Source organism: Coffea arabica, chromosome 10c (assembly GCF_036785885.1).
Source record: "Coffea arabica cultivar ET-39 chromosome 10c, Coffea Arabica ET-39 HiFi, whole genome shotgun sequence".
Lineage (NCBI taxonomy): Eukaryota > Viridiplantae > Streptophyta > Magnoliopsida > Gentianales > Rubiaceae > Coffea > Coffea arabica.
This window is the reverse complement of record NC_092329.1, coordinates 49,334,419-49,350,463: the sequence shown is the minus strand read 5'-3', so window position 1 is coordinate 49,350,463 and position 16,045 is coordinate 49,334,419. Positions and strand designations below refer to the sequence as shown.

The window sequence follows — 16,045 nt, the reverse complement described above, 5'->3', positions numbered from 1 at the left end:
TTTTAGGTGTTGCATAAGATTTAGGAAAGATACTTGTGCCTGAGAGGAAAGTTGGTACTACATAAATAGTTTGAAAATTTGAGCAAAAATATTTGTAAACCAAATTAAATGATTGTCACCTATAGATATCTTATCAGTTATACATGAACTTAAGTAAAGCAATAGCATCTTACTGCTTCATTGTTCTATGGGTGGTATATTTTCGCTAGTGTTTGCCACACAAAGGTTTTATTAGGGGATTGTTTGTTTGCCAAGACCAGAGGGCCATTCTTCTGAAAGCTCTACAAAAAAGATCAATGTGTAGTTTTCTAGTTATTGAAATCTCCTCAAGCACTTCAGTTCTAGAGTTTTCTGTCTTTTTTTCATGTAACCATCCTGATATGGCTAACGTTTATCTTCGTTATTGGCTTAAAGTATTTTGGACATCTTTTTGTGCTAATCTGCATCAAGTTCCTTGATCCATCGTTTTCCTTTTGCCAATATACATCAAGGCCTAAGGAGGTGATGTATCCTTCTTCATTTGTTTGCTTGTGAATTTTGCTATGTTGGACTTGCTAATCTGCTAAGAACTTTGAAAAAAAATAGGAATTCTAGTCAATTGTTCCTATCCTATAGCCCCAGTTGCCAAACTCAACAGAAACACGGGGCTTCACTTGGTGTCACTAAAAAGCCAATGCTGGAGATTTTTTGGTAGGAATTTAAGATGAGCCTCAAATTCAGTGGCAGATGCTTGGGCGATAAGGGATGGATTTTAATTTCCATTGCATAATAATATTTGTCATTTTATAATTCAGGCTGTTGATGCAAAAGCCATTTTACACCTACTTATGCATGGTTGTCCTAATTTTCATGCTTCAAAAAAAATAAAATAAAATCTCATACTTCTTGTCCTATCAATTATCAATTTGTCATCAATGATTGGTGGGAGTTACGGGCAAGATTGCAAGAAGTACGTGAATGTTTTGGCAAAGGAGAGGGTCTACATGTTGTATAATCAAATCCCTCAAGTTGTTATAGTGTTTATTTTTAGGATTTTAGGGGAGTTTCACTCCCATGATTATAGCTAATTTTATTGTTTAATTTACATTTTCTGTTGCGTTGCGTTGTTTGGATTGTGATTTTCTGTTAAAAAAAATATTTTTTACGTTTTACATGAACAGATTTTTCAATTACTTTTTAATTTCATATACATCAAATCGTTATAGTATATTTTTCTACAGGAACTTTTAAAAATAGCAATCCAAACGGGGTAGATCTATTTCTACAACACATGCCCTTTGATTAGCCCACTTCTCAACACTTTTTCATAAAAAGATTAAGCTTCAAAGGTATTTAGTGTTTCCATGTGGCAAAAATCAATTTGGTGTACAATTTAATTGTGAGTTTGAGCTAAGAGACGTGATGCCTCACTAGTGTAATTTTGGGATTTCTTGCTTTTGATTCGGGTTCTTTTCTAACAATTCCATGTTTAATCTGTAAAATAGATTTCCATCACCTATCAAGTAAATAAAGTTTGATGTATTTTTCCACTTATTTGCATTGATTTTAGAAAGATGAATGTTCTTGGAAATCAACCATTCATTAGGGTGGTTTCCACTTAGTTAAAATTCTTGACTCTAGAATCGCGTTCTTAGCAAAAAAACCATTTTAGAGTAGGGATTATTATGTACTTAATTGGTATGTACTATAAATTAAAAGTAATTAAAAGAACATTACATGCATTCATGGCATGCCTTTAAATGGTTCAAAAAAAAAAAGGAATTAATTTTTATCAAACTAAAATCAATACATATCATGTTAAATTAACATACTACATTGAATTTTAAAGTTGGATAGCGATATAGAAAAATTTAACAGTTATTGAAAGATAAATTTAATAATCTTCCAAAAGAAGATTCAAACAACTATCTCATATTTTTCAACGAAGATTTATACGTAAAACATGATAAGTAATAGTTGTTTGAATTGTTTGAATTCCATATTTTTCTAACAAGGGGTTGTACATAAAATATAATAAATAATAGTCTACAAGACAAATATGTGTGCAAGCTGAATACAAACTAAAGAGAATTTATATACATAAAAGGTATGGAGTATCAAGTTTTTAAGGTTCTCTCACCAAATCTTGTCGGATTATTCATCCATAACTTCCCATCAAATACCAAATTCTTAATGAATTACCCATTCGTCATAGATTAATCATTAAATCGAGTATCCATATTTTATCCTATCCATTGTCATCGCTAAACTGAGTCTAGATATATATTTTCATTATTAAATACTTATGTGTACATCATATTCAAAAATTCATTTTGTGACTTTGCATCATTATCCAAAATAAACATTAGAAGCACGCTCCTCCTCATCCTCAAAACTATTTTTCCACCATGCATTTGCACCAACATCACATCAAAATTGTCAATACCCAAAGTTCCCCAAACTTCCATAACAATAACAAAATCAAATCCAAAAAATGGATATGCACAACCACAAAATTCAATTCAAACCCCATCCTGGTACACAAAAATTTCATCCAACTCAAAATTATTGGAACAGAACATACCACATTATTGTAGTTAGCCCCACCACAATCCCTATCCATATTATCCAGAGTCTTATTCCCTTTCCCTCTCTTCCAATATCCAAAATCCAAACACTTCTCATAACCATCCATTAAATATTAAAAAATATACACACGCACTTCACGCACTCAACACATGCACATTCACACCCAAATAACAAAAAATATTCAGACTATAAAAAAAAACATTTCCTCCTCAGTTTAATGGTGGTATGGCAGCAGCAGCAACATCTGTTGATTCTTCACTTGCACATGAATCGGGTCATTGTTGGCGGGCCAACCCGAACCCATATTCATAACCATCCTCTGTTTCACTACCAGCAGCTGAAATGGACCAAGATTTCCGGGTTTGGGTTTGGGTTTCTGTTGCAGAGGAAGAACAAGGGTGCAGCTGGACGACGCCGTTTGAGGGTCTTAGCAGCTTCCCAGCTCTCCAATTCCTTTTCTCTCAACAGTGGCTTCAATTCTCAGGTGAACTTTTGCCATTTTCTTTAGTTTTTGAAATCTTCATCTGGGTTATTTTTATTTAGCCTATATGTTTTCATAGCTCTTTTTTTTCAATTGTATATATTTTGCCACAATATCGAATTATGATATATATATATATATTTATAGTTGTGAAAAAATGGGTTCGGGTAAAATGAGTGATAGAACAAGAGGTTTCATGATTTAAATTTTGTTTTAAAATATTCTTTTGGAGTGTTAGTGAAAATGATAGAGCTTGGTTATTGGAATTGATGATCAAGTGGCTTGGAAAAGATTAGTAAGTTTCTGATTAACGCGATGGTTTATTTTCTGTGCTTAAATTAAGTCAAAAGCAGTCACTTTTTTTTTCCTTGTTTTTCTGTTCATGCAAAATAAGTGAAAGGTTGAAATTTTAGCATCCCAGAAAAGTAAAAGACGGGTGAGAAGATTGGAGGAGGCAAGCCATGCTTTTTAAATCTTTTTACAGGCTTAATTTTGTGGCCATTTGGATGACCAGCTGAGTTTGCGAATTTGAGGATCATGGATTAAATGAGAGTTCGCTGTAAATTCGCTTAAGTATTCTTTAAGATTGTTTATGTACTAAATCATTTGCAATGATGGGTTTTGAGCTTTAGTTTATTCTCGTAGATCTAAAGATATATTGGTTAACGTAGTCGATTAATACACAAAAGTGGAACATGATCCTTCTCAATGGTAGAGTTCCTTGTTATACAACAACATGACTTTCCTTATCTCGTTGAAAATTCACATGATTACGACAGTTAATCTTTAATCTCGCCAAAATACTATCTGTTGAGCTTAGTTTCCTAAAGTCTCTACCCTGTTTGAAATGAGTTGTGTCAGCAATGTGCTACTTCAGCAATTTGTATCATCTCAGAAACGTATTTGAGTTGCTCGAGCTTTTAACCTGTGATGGTATTATTGATTTTATTAGATTCTGTACTTGATATACCGAAAGCTTTGCTAAATATTGTTTTCCTTCCTTAGCTGTCTAGTTTCTGTTAATACTGCTTAATATTTTTTGCAAAACAGAGTGAGAGTCATCAATTTATATTGAGGACTAACAATTTTTTGGACTTGCAGGCTATCCAGACCCGTGAGTTATCACTATCACGTTTGGTTGGCCCACTTCCTGGGGATATTGCTGAAGTGGAAGCTTATTGCAGGATCTTTAGAGCTGCTGAATTGTTTCATAACGCATTAATGGACACATTATGCAACCCATTGACTGGAGAATGCAACATTTCATATGATATACCATCAGAGGATAAATCCTTACTGGAAGAGAAAATGGTTTCTGTTCTTGGTTGCATGGTATGTCTCTTAAATAAAGGAAGAGAGGATGTTCTATCTGGAAGAGCATCAGCCGTGAATTCATTTCGTGAATCAGATGTAAATCTAATGGAAGGTACACTTCCACCCCTTGCCAGTTTTAGGGGTGAAATGAAAAGGTACTGTGAGAGCTTGCATGTTGCTCTTGAAGGCTATTTAACACCTGATGATGCTCGAAGTGTGGATGTATGGCGGAAATTGCAAAAACTGAAAAATGCATGTTATGACTCTGGATTTCCCCGTCGGGGTGATGATCCCTGCCAGACATTATTTGCAAACTGGAATCCTGTTTATTTGTCGACTTCAAAAGAAGATACAGCGTCAGATTCTGAGGTTGCTTTTTGGAGGGGTGGCCAGGTAACAGAAGAAGGTCTAGAATGGCTTCTGGAGAGAGGATTCAAAACCATTGTGGATCTTAGAGCAGAGACGGTGAAGGACATCTTTTATGAAACAAAGCTACATGAGGCTACCTTGTCTGGGAGGATTGAATTTGTCAAACTTCCTGTTGAAGTTGGTACCGCTCCTTCAATGAAGCAGGTCGAAGAGTTTGCAGCTTTGCTGTCAGATTCAAGCAAAAGGCCCATATATCTCCACAGTAAGGAAGGAGTATGGAGAACATCAGCTTTGGTGTCAAGGTGGAGACATTACATGGCTCGCAGTAGATCTCAAACTGTTCCGCGTATAGCAGTTACTTCCATGGATGTCCAGTCCCTTGATACTAAAGGCATGGAAAAATATTGCATTTCTCAAAAGTCTGAAGGAGGAATGGAGTATGACGATCAAAATGGTTCTAGACCCAGTAAATTGAATGAGACTAGTAGTTCTTCAGGGGAATATCTTACTACGGATAAGCAACACTCCAGCAACAATGGAAATAATAGTACAATAGTATCCCATCGAGATTTGGAGTTTTCTATAAATGAACAAGGAGCTGAGTTACCAATGGACTTTGATAGTAATGTGAACCCTCTTGAGTCTCAGCTGCCTCCTTCTAACATCTTCTCCAAAAAAGAGATGTCTGGATTCTTTATAAATAGGAAACTTGCACCATTGACATATTTTAATTATGAAAGGAATAGACTTGAGAAGCTGTCTTCTTCAATGTATAACTTGAATAAGACATCTTGGAGAAATGAAAATAATGAAAATTATGCTGGATACTCTGGAATCAGACTTTCTGAAGCCCAAACTTCAAATGGTTCATTTCGAAGCAATAATTCATCTGCAGAGATTGCGGCTTCCGCTGGTAGTGATGGAACATATCTCAATGGTAATAATTCTTCCTCCTCCTCCTTTATGAATGAATTGAGCAATGATAATGGGTCTTCTGCTAGTCAAAAAAATGGGTTTGTGAATTCAAGATATGAGTTGGATAAGAAGGTTCCATCAGCAAACGTTACAGAGCAGAGGAGCAATCCTGTTGCTTCTGTATCTGTGGGTGATGATGGTTTGGAGGTCATTGAAGGAAACATGTGTGCTTCTGCAACTGGTGTTGTGAGAGTGCAATCTAGGAAAAAAGCAGAGATGTTCTTGGTACGCACAGATGGATTCTCTTGTGCCAGAGAGAAGGTTACAGAATCTTCATTGGCCTTCACTCACCCTAGCACGCAACAGCAGATGCTATTGTGGAAATCTCCCCCAAAGACTGTATTATTGTTGAAGAAGCTGGGACAAGAACTCATGGAAGAAGCTAAAGAGGTAGTCTGCCTTAGTCTTATTTAATAGCTTAAAAGTTTATGATAGTAGGTATGTGGATTATGTTGTCCTATCCATCTTCCTCCTTTTACAATGTGTATCTTCTAATAGTTTATCTTTGGTGCAGCTGTTAGTGCGGTAGATACCTTAAAGGGGGCATCATGCATGCTTTGGTTAATTTTAGTGTCACATATATGGTAAAATGAAATATTTGTATGGGCTAGTTTTACTTTGGATTAGTATCTTCTCTGTTATTGTAAGTTTTGTCATCTAGCTAGATTTAGCAAGCTGCAATACTGATCAATTCTAAGTTTAGGGTCCGTTAACGTGCATATTCATTACTTTCAGCTCTGAGCCTGCTTCTTATACTTGAGGGTGGTCTGATGCTCATCTTTTAGTCTTCATGTAGGTACAATGATTTTAATAGTTGTTCATTGTCTTTGAGACCTCCTTGATGCTTGTAGAGGTCAAGATCACTGTACAAGGTAGTAAAGAGAGAGGAAATCTCATGCCTGCTCTGCAGTTTGTCCCAAATTCACTTCAAATTCTGGAATAAAAATTAGTAAAGCTTTGTGATGAGTTTCTGTTAGTACCATGATTTTCAATAGTAACTCTTATATCGGTGTGCTAAACTTATGGTTGTCAGGTCATCAAGAATTTCAATCGTCTTGTTATAATTTGTATATGCATTAATATTTTCTTTTAGGTCTTTTCAGTAATTTGAGGAGTATCAGGTCTTTAGAGTCTTTTAGTCTTACAATTCTTGGGTATTTCGTAAGTCTCAGGAGAGCATAATTGCAGTAAGCATTTTTAGGTACTCGTTACCACATTCAATATGGATTATGTAGCTAAAACTGATTTAATTATTTGTTTATGCTACTTTTGCTCCTAATATTGCCGTGAGATTTTATACATCAAATTTGTGGATTCTTACTGTTCCACATCTCTTGGGTTGTTAGCTTTTCCACATCTCTTGGGTTGTTAGCTTTATAGAAAGTAGTCATGAGAAATTCAATTCTCTGTCTACCATCTGCAGCAAAGATAGTGAGACCCAAGTGCATTTTTGTTTCTCTTCTACTGGCCTTGATTCTAGCTTGACTGCTTCTGATATCATACATGATTCTTCATATTTGCTGCATGTATGCATGCGTGTTGCCCTTGCAGATTGCAGAGAATGATTTCTTGTTGGATGTACTAAAACGTCAAAACATGGTTTTGCATATTGAATATTACACATCTGACTTCCTTTGGCAACCGAGGGTCACATTTTCTTTTTTCCTTCCACTCCTCTATCGGAAGAAGAGGGGGGGGGGGAGGGTTTACTTGCACGTGTGTAATTTCATTTCTTTAGTCTGCAGCCTTTTCAGCAGTATTATATGTTTTTACTGCAGGTTGCCCGTTTCTTGTATTACCAAGAAGAAATGAATGTTCTTGTTGAACCTGAGGTGCATGACATTTTCGCTCGAATCCCTGGTTTTGGGTTTGTTCAGACTTTCTATAGCCAAGATACAAGGTACAAGAACTGACTATTGATGCTATGGCTTTTATTTTGTGCATTTATTTATGTTTAGTAGAGATGCATATGTTTTCAATAAATGCAATCAAATTCTACATTTAGAGGTGTGCTATCCTTACATGGAATTTTTCTTTCAGTGATCTTCATGAGAGGGTTGATTTTGTTGCCTGTTTGGGAGGAGATGGTGTTATTCTTCATGCATCAAATATATTCAGAGATGCCGTTCCTCCTGTCGTCTCATTTAATCTTGGGTCTCTTGGATTTCTTACTTCTCATACTGTACGTCTCTTGACTTATCTTTTCAATATAATCTTCTGCATGGGAGCTTTTATGTGATTCCTTATTCATTTTATTCAGTTTGAAGATTGTAAGAAGGACCTAAGACAAGTCATTAATGGTAACAACACAGTGGATGGTGTTTATATAACTCTTCGAATGCGTCTTCGCTGTGAGATTTTTCGAAATGGAAAAGCAATGCCAGGAAAACTGTTCGATGTCCTCAATGAAGTGGTAGTTGATCGTGGTTCTAATCCATATCTATCAAAAATTGAATGCTATGAACATGACCGGCTTATAACAAAGGTACATTTTCTAAGAACTTCAGTACTGAGTGATTTTTGAGGCCAGAAATTCTTGAAAACTTTGATGTTGTCTACTAATTCGATAGGTGCAAGGTGATGGGGTTATAGTGGCCACACCGACAGGAAGTACTGCTTACTCTACAGCTGCTGGGGGTTCAATGGTAAGGCTTGCTTGTACTTGAATGCAAAGATATGAACCTGTTGATGTAGAAATTCAAAAGAAATGGTTTCAGAGGTGGGACTGGAAGATGGCCCTTTGGGGGGGAGGGGGGAACACCAAGGGAGATTTGCTTGAGAACTTAAAATCATCTAGGTACAGAATGAGTGCATATATGTCGGTACAGAATGAGTAAATATATGTCCCCAATGGTTGAAATCAAGGTCAAACTTTGTAATGTGAAAGTTTTGCGGGTGCAATTGTCGTTAAACTTAGGATATTTGAAAATGACAATTATTGTACCGGTGCACATCATCTTCAAGTCAAAGAATTACAATGCTGATTGTTAGTCTGAAGGAGGGTGGAGCCAGAACCCACAAATGTTTTAAATTTCCCTCAATTCCTTGGTTTAAATAAATACAATTTTTTTCCACTAAACTAATTGAGAAACTTAAAAAAAAAAATTTTGAAAAAGAGTTTCAAGGGCTTTGAAGCTGAGTAAAATAACGTTAAAGCGCTTACTGCTGCCCCTAACCTACCAAAGCAGTTGCCTCCCTACACTCGGGGTCCTTTCTTACATGTTGTATGTTAACTTCTGGTGTGTTTGGACAGCCTATTTTGATTTGAATGATCAACTGATGCTGGTTTACAATTCTGGGAAATTACAAATGAGCTAATACAAGATTAACAAAATTACACTTGAGGACAGACTTTCTGTAAGAATTTTCCAAGGGATGGGGTTTCTGAAAGGTTTTACTAGATGTTTGAGGTTAATCTGACGATTGGAAGGGATCTTAGAAGGTTTGATGATTACTAGGTTTTGTATGAAAGTTGAAAATGCAAGGATTTCTTAGCTAGCTGATTTGCTCAAATTTGCTATTCTTCCTGGGAAACAGTTTGCAGACTAAGAGCAAGTGCAGGAGCGGTAACCCTACAGACTTTTAAGGTTCTTATCTTATTCAGGCCATTACCTAGAGCAGGGGTCTTCACCTTTTATTTTGGGCTTTAGAGAGGGGGGGGGGGGGGGAGGGGGTTGCTGTGGAAACTTTTTGAGATCTGCAATAACGTCAAAAACTGCAAGTTGGCTTTGATATGTAAAGTTGAATTAAGGGGCCAATTTGAGCAGTCTGCTTGTATCAGTTGTTCAAATGATTAGATTGTTGTGACTGGAATCATACTTTGCATGGAGTTCACAAATTATGCTGTCTATGACCTGCAAGGCCAATCAATTTGAGCATCAAATTTGTACTAGTTTTCGTATTCCCTAGCCTTTGTCAAGTTGTCTTTACTTGACTATGTTGTTTATGTTCAATGATTGTAATATCAGTGTATGTGTGCATCTTCCTTAGAAGCAGAGTAGGATTTTCATCATCCAAATTCCTTTTTCATTTTTTGGCATGTGAGATAATTACATTCTGAGAGGCACAATTCTTAGCAGAAGCATGAGTGTCAAACAAATTTCTTAACTTTATGTTTGGGAAAAAAAATGCAGAGCTTTAAATGACAAATCAACAAAAAGACACTAGAAACAGACAGAATATGGAATGCTTCAATATCTCAAGGACACAGTACGTGTGAATAGATTTCCCTGCTACAAGAAACTTGAAGCAAGAAGCAGAGAAATATATTCGAAATATCAGAATATATAGTTTTCTTTTGGGTTGATGTCAACAAGTTAGACTTCTAACATCTTCTTAGGAAGGCTGGCTAATTGCATCATCACAAACAATGAACATGAGAGATGAGAGCTTAGACCACAGCGGCGAGCAGTAAAAGAGTAACTACCAGTGAACACTCAGTCTCCATGGTCGACTGTGATTTTACCTTGTAATCATAACCTATGGTTTTTTCCTCATATGCTGATGTCTATTCTTCCAAGTTTTCTTTGATCTACTTTCTTTGAGGATATCTATTAATGGTCTTGTATATTTTCCTTGGTTTTTATGTCATCCGATTTGTGATGTGTGAGTGATAATCATACAATCAATGATGGAAAGATAAACCACAAGTGATGAAACTGAGATTTTTTAATCTCATGCTGTTTCCTAATTTTGATTATTCTGCTCAACACATGATAGACCATTGCCTGTAACAAATGGTGCTTCCATTGCAGGTGCATCCAAATGTTCCATGCATGCTTTTCACTCCAATTTGCCCCCACTCCCTCTCATTTAGACCTGTCATACTTCCAGACTCTGCCCGGCTTGAACTAAAGGTGATATTTATAACTTTTAGTTTTTATGAAAAATTCAATAGCTGGTGGAAAACAGATTTATTCTTTATTGATTCTCTGTTGAATGTGGTTAATTCCTAGTTTGGATGATGGAATGCAATTATAATAGTTCGGCTCTCTTGGGTCTTCATGTTTGTTGGTCTGGGAGCTCTAGAAATAAGTTTTAGAGAAGGGAGTTTTAGCGACATTATCAACGTTCAATGTGCCAAAGGAGTTGTATCAATTGCTTTGACATTATATTCTTCCAAAACAGATCTGATGATGTTGGCTTGAATAGCTTCTTTGGTCTTTAAGAGCTTTAGAAGTGCTACAAAAAGGGGACTGTCTTAGTGTGTTCATTGTACATTTGAAATTTCAGCTGCAAGTCTATGTGTCATCAGAAATGTAAAGTCTGGTAAATGGACAGCAGTAAGTGGTCCTTTAGATCTGACATGTAACACAGTCACCTTCTTGAACTGGGATGCTTCGCTTGAATTCCTGTAGTTATTAGGGAGTACCAGTCAGCAAAATCTTCAAATCCAGCAACTGTCAGAGGCCCAAATAAAAAAAAAAAAAAAGAATTGAAGAGTGTCACTTGTTAGGAAGAACAAAGTGTAGAAGTTACCAGATGTTTGGGATAGCCCTTCTTTGTGAAACTTGATTCTGGTTTCGGTTTCTGAACAATTCCTTTAAAATCTTCTTTCCATCTTGCAGATTCCTGAGGATGCACGTAGTAATGCTTGGGTTTCTTTTGATGGAAAGAGAAGGCAACAATTATCAAGAGGAGATTCTGTCCGAATATCAATGAGCCAGCATCCACTTCCAACTGTGAACAAGTGTGACCAGACTGGTGACTGGTTTCATAGCTTAATTCGTTGCTTGAACTGGAATGAGAGACTTGACCAGAAGGCTCTTTGAATCCTCTGCTGTTCCTGTGTTTTTTTGTAAATCACTGTACATATTAGAAGGTAACAGGACTGTATATATATGTATACTAGTACAGTCCAGTGAAAGCTTATACAGAGTCATTTTCAATTATACAGAGTCATTAGAGTCAGGTTCCAGAAGTAGATTGTGCATTGTCACTGCTAACTGCTAACCCAATAATAAATCATCCTCTTGCTTTCTTAAAGAACCTCGCAGCTTTCAAGTATACTTTGATTTTTATTTTGATCTCTGAACTCTAAATTCAAGCACTTTAGTTCAGAAACTATATTCTGATTCCCACTTTGGTCACTAAACTCTAAAACGAATTATTTCAATCCCTAAATTATACTCGACTCCTATTTTGGAGTCCCAAAATCCTTTCTTGCCTTTAATTTTGGAGATTCCATTAACGCAAGTACTTAAATGGAATGGTCTTACTAGTTTAAGGACTAGAGTATCCATATTTATGATTTAAGAGTCAAAGTGAGAATTGAGATGTAGTTGAATAGTTTAGCCAAAAAAAAAAAATAAAGGAAAGAATTAAGAAAAATGGTTGCCAGAACAAATTCAATAACTTAGGCTTTGTTTGATAACTCAATTCAGCATTTAAACTTAATAGATTTAGATCTCAATATATTTAGATTGTTTGATAACCAAACATTGAACATCTGAATTAATTAAGTGGTACTGAATTTTCTAGGCAAAACTTGCTTCCAAAATTAAGTGATATGCTTTCGTTTATCACTGAATTGATATGCACTCAAATTTATTAGATTCAACTTCAATTGGAAACACACGAGCAGAGCAGAGCAGAGCAGAGCAGTTAGTTACATTTCGAATGTTCTTTTGATGGATTTAGAAGTCCTGCACTTTGTTAGAATTGCAAGGCAATTGTAATTTACAGAGATCAACAGCCAATTAAATTAGATCTAAAGAAAACAAGAAAAGCAGGAATTGATAGTCTGCAATTAAATCTTTCTGCTGTCTTTCTTTTACTAGTGCAGCTAATAACCTGAACCCGACACACTATTTTGCATTTGTTGGCCTAACTTTGATTGTAACCATCACCAAAACCAACAGAAAAAAAAAAAAAGGAATCAAACAAAGAAAAAAAAACAAGATTTGACTTCATGGTAGAATTATAAAATAGCAAGAATTTGGCTCTCCATCATCTTCAATTAAAAAGAGCTAGCATATATAAAACAAACAGCAAATGGAAATTCTACCCATAATTTTGCATAAAATACATTACTCACTTCTTAAGACAATGAAACCCTTAGAAGTTGGCAATTGGAGTTCATGCATAGCCCTAGAACATTTTCCACATCAATCTTGGACTCAACGGTAGAGTATATAATTCTTCTGTAACTTACAAAAATAAAATTGTTGGCTGGAAACCATATATAGTTTGCCACATAAAGTCATAGCTAATGGAAAAAAAAAAAAAAAAAGAAGTCATAATTAGTGATAGAAGTATGGCTATTATGAAAGATCACTGTGCTCGATATATTTATATTTTCAAATCTAATTTTCTCATTTAACTCTAAAAATCTATTCTAAGCTTGCTTCTATTGGATTCCTTGAGAGATTAATTGTCTGAAATTCAAGGCAGCAAGTGTCTTCACCAATTAAAGGAGAAAAAACCATTCATAGATACTTTTCCTTTCTTTTCTTTTTTGGGTAAATTCCACTTTACCCCCCTGTAGTTTAGCGTTTTTTCACATAACCCCCCTATGGTTTCAAAAGCTATACATAACCCCCTCATGGTTTGGATTACAGTGTCAAAGTAACAGAAATAGTCACTCGTAACGGAACTTCTAAAAATGTCGAAATTACCCTTATAAATACATGACACATTAACCCCCTATGATTTTTATATTTTACCATATAACCCCCTTATGGTTTAATACTTTACCATATAACCCCCTTATGCTTTTCAAAATATACACATAACCCCCCTTGGTTAATACATAAATTTCAACCTTACATAAGGGTATTTTTGACATTTTAGGTGACGCCGTTACGAGTGACCATTTCCGTTACTTTGACACTTTAATCCAAACCATGAGGGGGTTATGTATAGCTTTTGAAACCACAGGAGGTTATGTGAAAAAATGCTAAACCACAGGGGTAAAGTGGAGTTTGCCCTTCTTTTTTTGAAAAATGAACTTGCATTTATAAGCTAAAGAAATAACGTTGCAAATAAGAAGGTGGAAATGGAACAATAATTAATTTACAGTTCTTTTTCAACAAATACGTTAACGACCAAATTAAATTATAGCAAAAGAGCAGGAATCAGAAGCACGCATATGCACTGATTATCAGAAGCCGATGCACTAGTTGGCTTTGATTATCAGCTTTACCATAACCAAGAGAAGAAAAGACCCAAAAAAAAAAAAAAAAGAAGAAACAAGAATTTACTTCTTGATCAGTTCTTATAGAGTTCAGCTTCATTGCCTGAGCAATCACAGAGCTTTCACAGCTTGAAATCTTGGTTGTTTAGGAAGAAACTTCTGCTGAACATAAACGGACATGTAATCACCAAACACGAACTTAGGATAAGCACTTTCTTGATTGACTTCTTTATCCACAGCTTTTTCCACCAACTCAGGAGCAGGATATATTGTTGCCTTGAGTGATGGATTGTAAAATGAAGCAATGGATCTTCTATTTCCATCTGGCATGGCCAAGACACGGTGCCAAACGCTCTTATATCGCCCGTTGCTCAGGACTTCGATTTGATCTCCAGTATTGATGACAATAGAATTTGGAAGAGGTTGAACATCGATCCATTCACCATCTTTCAGGATTTGCAGGCCTCCAACTTTATCATCTTGGAAGAGCAAGATGACACCTCCAGCATCAGTGTGAGCTCGGAGGCCAATGACTTTTTCAGGATTTGGGCATGGTGGATAATGGCTGACCTTAGTGCCGAAAAATGCATTTTCGTCCTCTCCACCTCTGAAAGCCTTTTTGATGTATCCTTTTGGTAAGCCTAAATTTTCATCCATTATTTCCATGAGTTTCTCTGCCAGTTTCTTTAGTTCTGTCCTATATTCCTTCATGGTTTCCCTGTGGATTTGAATCAACACTAAGTCAGATAAACCCAGAAAAAGGGGGAAAAAATTCTTATCTTTTTTTTTTCTTCTAAATTTATTGAAATTAATTCTGCTAGCCCATCTCAAGAATCGTAATCGGACCAAAGAGGTGATTGCCAAGTGCTAAGTGAAAATTATATATCATTGTAAATGTCTCAAATTTATAGGTCATGTCGTGAGTGAAACAATTGACTATCCATAACACATAACTTGAAGTATAAACTACAATACTTCTATTTTCCTTGGATAGAACTTTAATTTCTAGCTTCAATTGTCCAATTCCACAGCCATTAACTCGTTTTCACGCTTTCATCAATTTGCAGCACCTGTGTATACAAGAAATATTGGAGAAAGGAAAATGCCGACTTTGGTTTACATCTTTTAACAGAATATGTATGTAGTGGTGATTCTGGTGAATTTCTTATCCTTACTTGAATTGGGCTGTTTTGGATGGCCATTCATTTTCATTGTCATCGGAGAGAAGGAAGACATCCTCCCAGTCCACATTCTCCAGTCTATCACTGCTCTTCTTCTCCACTAATTCGTTCAGCATCTTAACTTTAGCTGAATTCCTGAAACCATCTTCTCTTTCCAGCTTATAGCATTCAGATGCCACCCTCTTTACCTTCTCAAGAAGCTCCTCAGAAATCCCATGGTTCACCAACTATGGCCGAAAACAAAAGGTACAGAAAGTAAATGTTAATATTTTCAAACAATTATAAATGTGATAATCAACCATTAATCTAGAAACCTGTTGTATAAATAAGAAAAAATGTCACTCAGTCGATGAAGATGTTGATTGACAGAGTAGGAGAGATGGTTTTGCTGAAGAAATTAATCTTGTTCTGATACACTTTAACTTTATTCTATGAAAGCAAAAAATAATCAAAGAAGTAATGTTAAACAAGAAAAAAAAAGTACCTGAAAAAAACCCCATTCTTCACATCCATTAGCAATTTGTGCCATAATTTTGGCTCTTTCCTCTCCACTAAGCTTTGAGAAATCAATTACAGGGATAGCCATTGCAAAGAAGAAGCAAAGGAGTGACAAAAGATGAAAGGTATAATAGTGACCCTTTTTTGGCTATTGGTAATCAGAGTTCACGCTGTTTTGTGATAAAAGTGTTGCATTAAGCTAGCTATTTATAGAAACTTCAATTCTTTCCACCATCTTGGATGTCAACTCTTGATAACTATGCCTTAAAAAAAAAACTCTTGATAACTATAATTACTTGTTTATAACTTCATGATCGTGTGGATGTTAGAATAAGGTAATGGACGGTGACACAATATTTTCTTTTTAGAATTATTAATTGAGGTCAATGTTTCATGAGGTATTATGGCTAGCCCACAACAGAAGCATTCTCCCTTAGGTGATTGCATGTCTTAAACTCAATTATTGGTTACTTAGTCACTTGCATTACATGATGCTTGAACTTGTTTGACACTTGGCAATATTGC

At 35.7% G+C, this 16,045-nt stretch overlaps 2 protein-coding genes across 3 annotated transcripts; one reads left to right on the top strand and one right to left on the bottom strand.

The window, feature by feature from the left end:
* Positions 1-2,638: 2,638 nt before the first annotated feature.
* Positions 2,639-11,695, top strand: LOC113714459 (NAD kinase 2, chloroplastic-like). 2 transcript variants are annotated; one of them, XM_027238295.2, is made up of 8 exons: positions 2,639-3,052; positions 4,151-6,097; positions 7,486-7,607; positions 7,748-7,889; positions 7,968-8,192; positions 8,278-8,352; positions 10,462-10,563; positions 11,275-11,695. In XM_027238295.2, the coding sequence occupies exons 1-8, from the start codon at positions 2,786-2,788 to the stop codon at positions 11,476-11,478; spliced, it is 3,084 nt and encodes a 1,027-aa protein (XP_027094096.1). In that variant the 5' UTR covers positions 2,639-2,785; the 3' UTR covers positions 11,479-11,695. The 2 variants fall into 2 exon arrangements, with proteins under 2 accessions (XP_027094096.1, XP_027094097.1); XM_027238296.2 differs by lacking the exon at positions 10,462-10,563.
* Positions 11,696-13,698: 2,003 nt separating this feature from the next.
* On the bottom strand, positions 13,699-15,703 carry LOC113713679 (1-aminocyclopropane-1-carboxylate oxidase 5-like). The gene is made up of 3 exons (XM_027237461.2): positions 15,507-15,703; positions 15,017-15,249; positions 13,699-14,559 (listed from the first exon to the last, which is right to left on the bottom strand). The coding sequence occupies exons 1-3, from the start codon at positions 15,606-15,608 to the stop codon at positions 13,953-13,955; spliced, it is 942 nt and encodes a 313-aa protein (XP_027093262.1). The 5' UTR covers positions 15,609-15,703; the 3' UTR covers positions 13,699-13,952.
* Positions 15,704-16,045: the final 342 nt, after the last annotated feature.

Coding starts and splice junctions, on each gene's coding strand:
- LOC113714459 (XM_027238295.2), top strand. CDS start 2,786: ATGGTGGTATGGCAGCAGCAGCAACATCTGTTGATTCTTCACTTGCAC. Junction 8,193..8,277: donor ATGACCGGCTTATAACAAAG/GTACATTTTCTA, acceptor CTAATTCGATAG/GTGCAAGGTGATGGGGTTAT. Junction 10,564..11,274: donor CTGCCCGGCTTGAACTAAAG/GTGATATTTATA, acceptor TCCATCTTGCAG/ATTCCTGAGGATGCACGTAG.
- LOC113713679 (XM_027237461.2), bottom strand. CDS start 15,608: ATGGCTATCCCTGTAATTGATTTCTCAAAGCTTAGTGGAGAGGAAAGA. Junction 15,250..15,506: donor AAGAATGGGGTTTTTTTCAG/GTACTTTTTTTT, acceptor TTTCGGCCATAG/TTGGTGAACCATGGGATTTC. Junction 14,560..15,016: donor TCCAAAACAGCCCAATTCAA/GTAAGGATAAGA, acceptor TCAAATCCACAG/GGAAACCATGAAGGAATATA.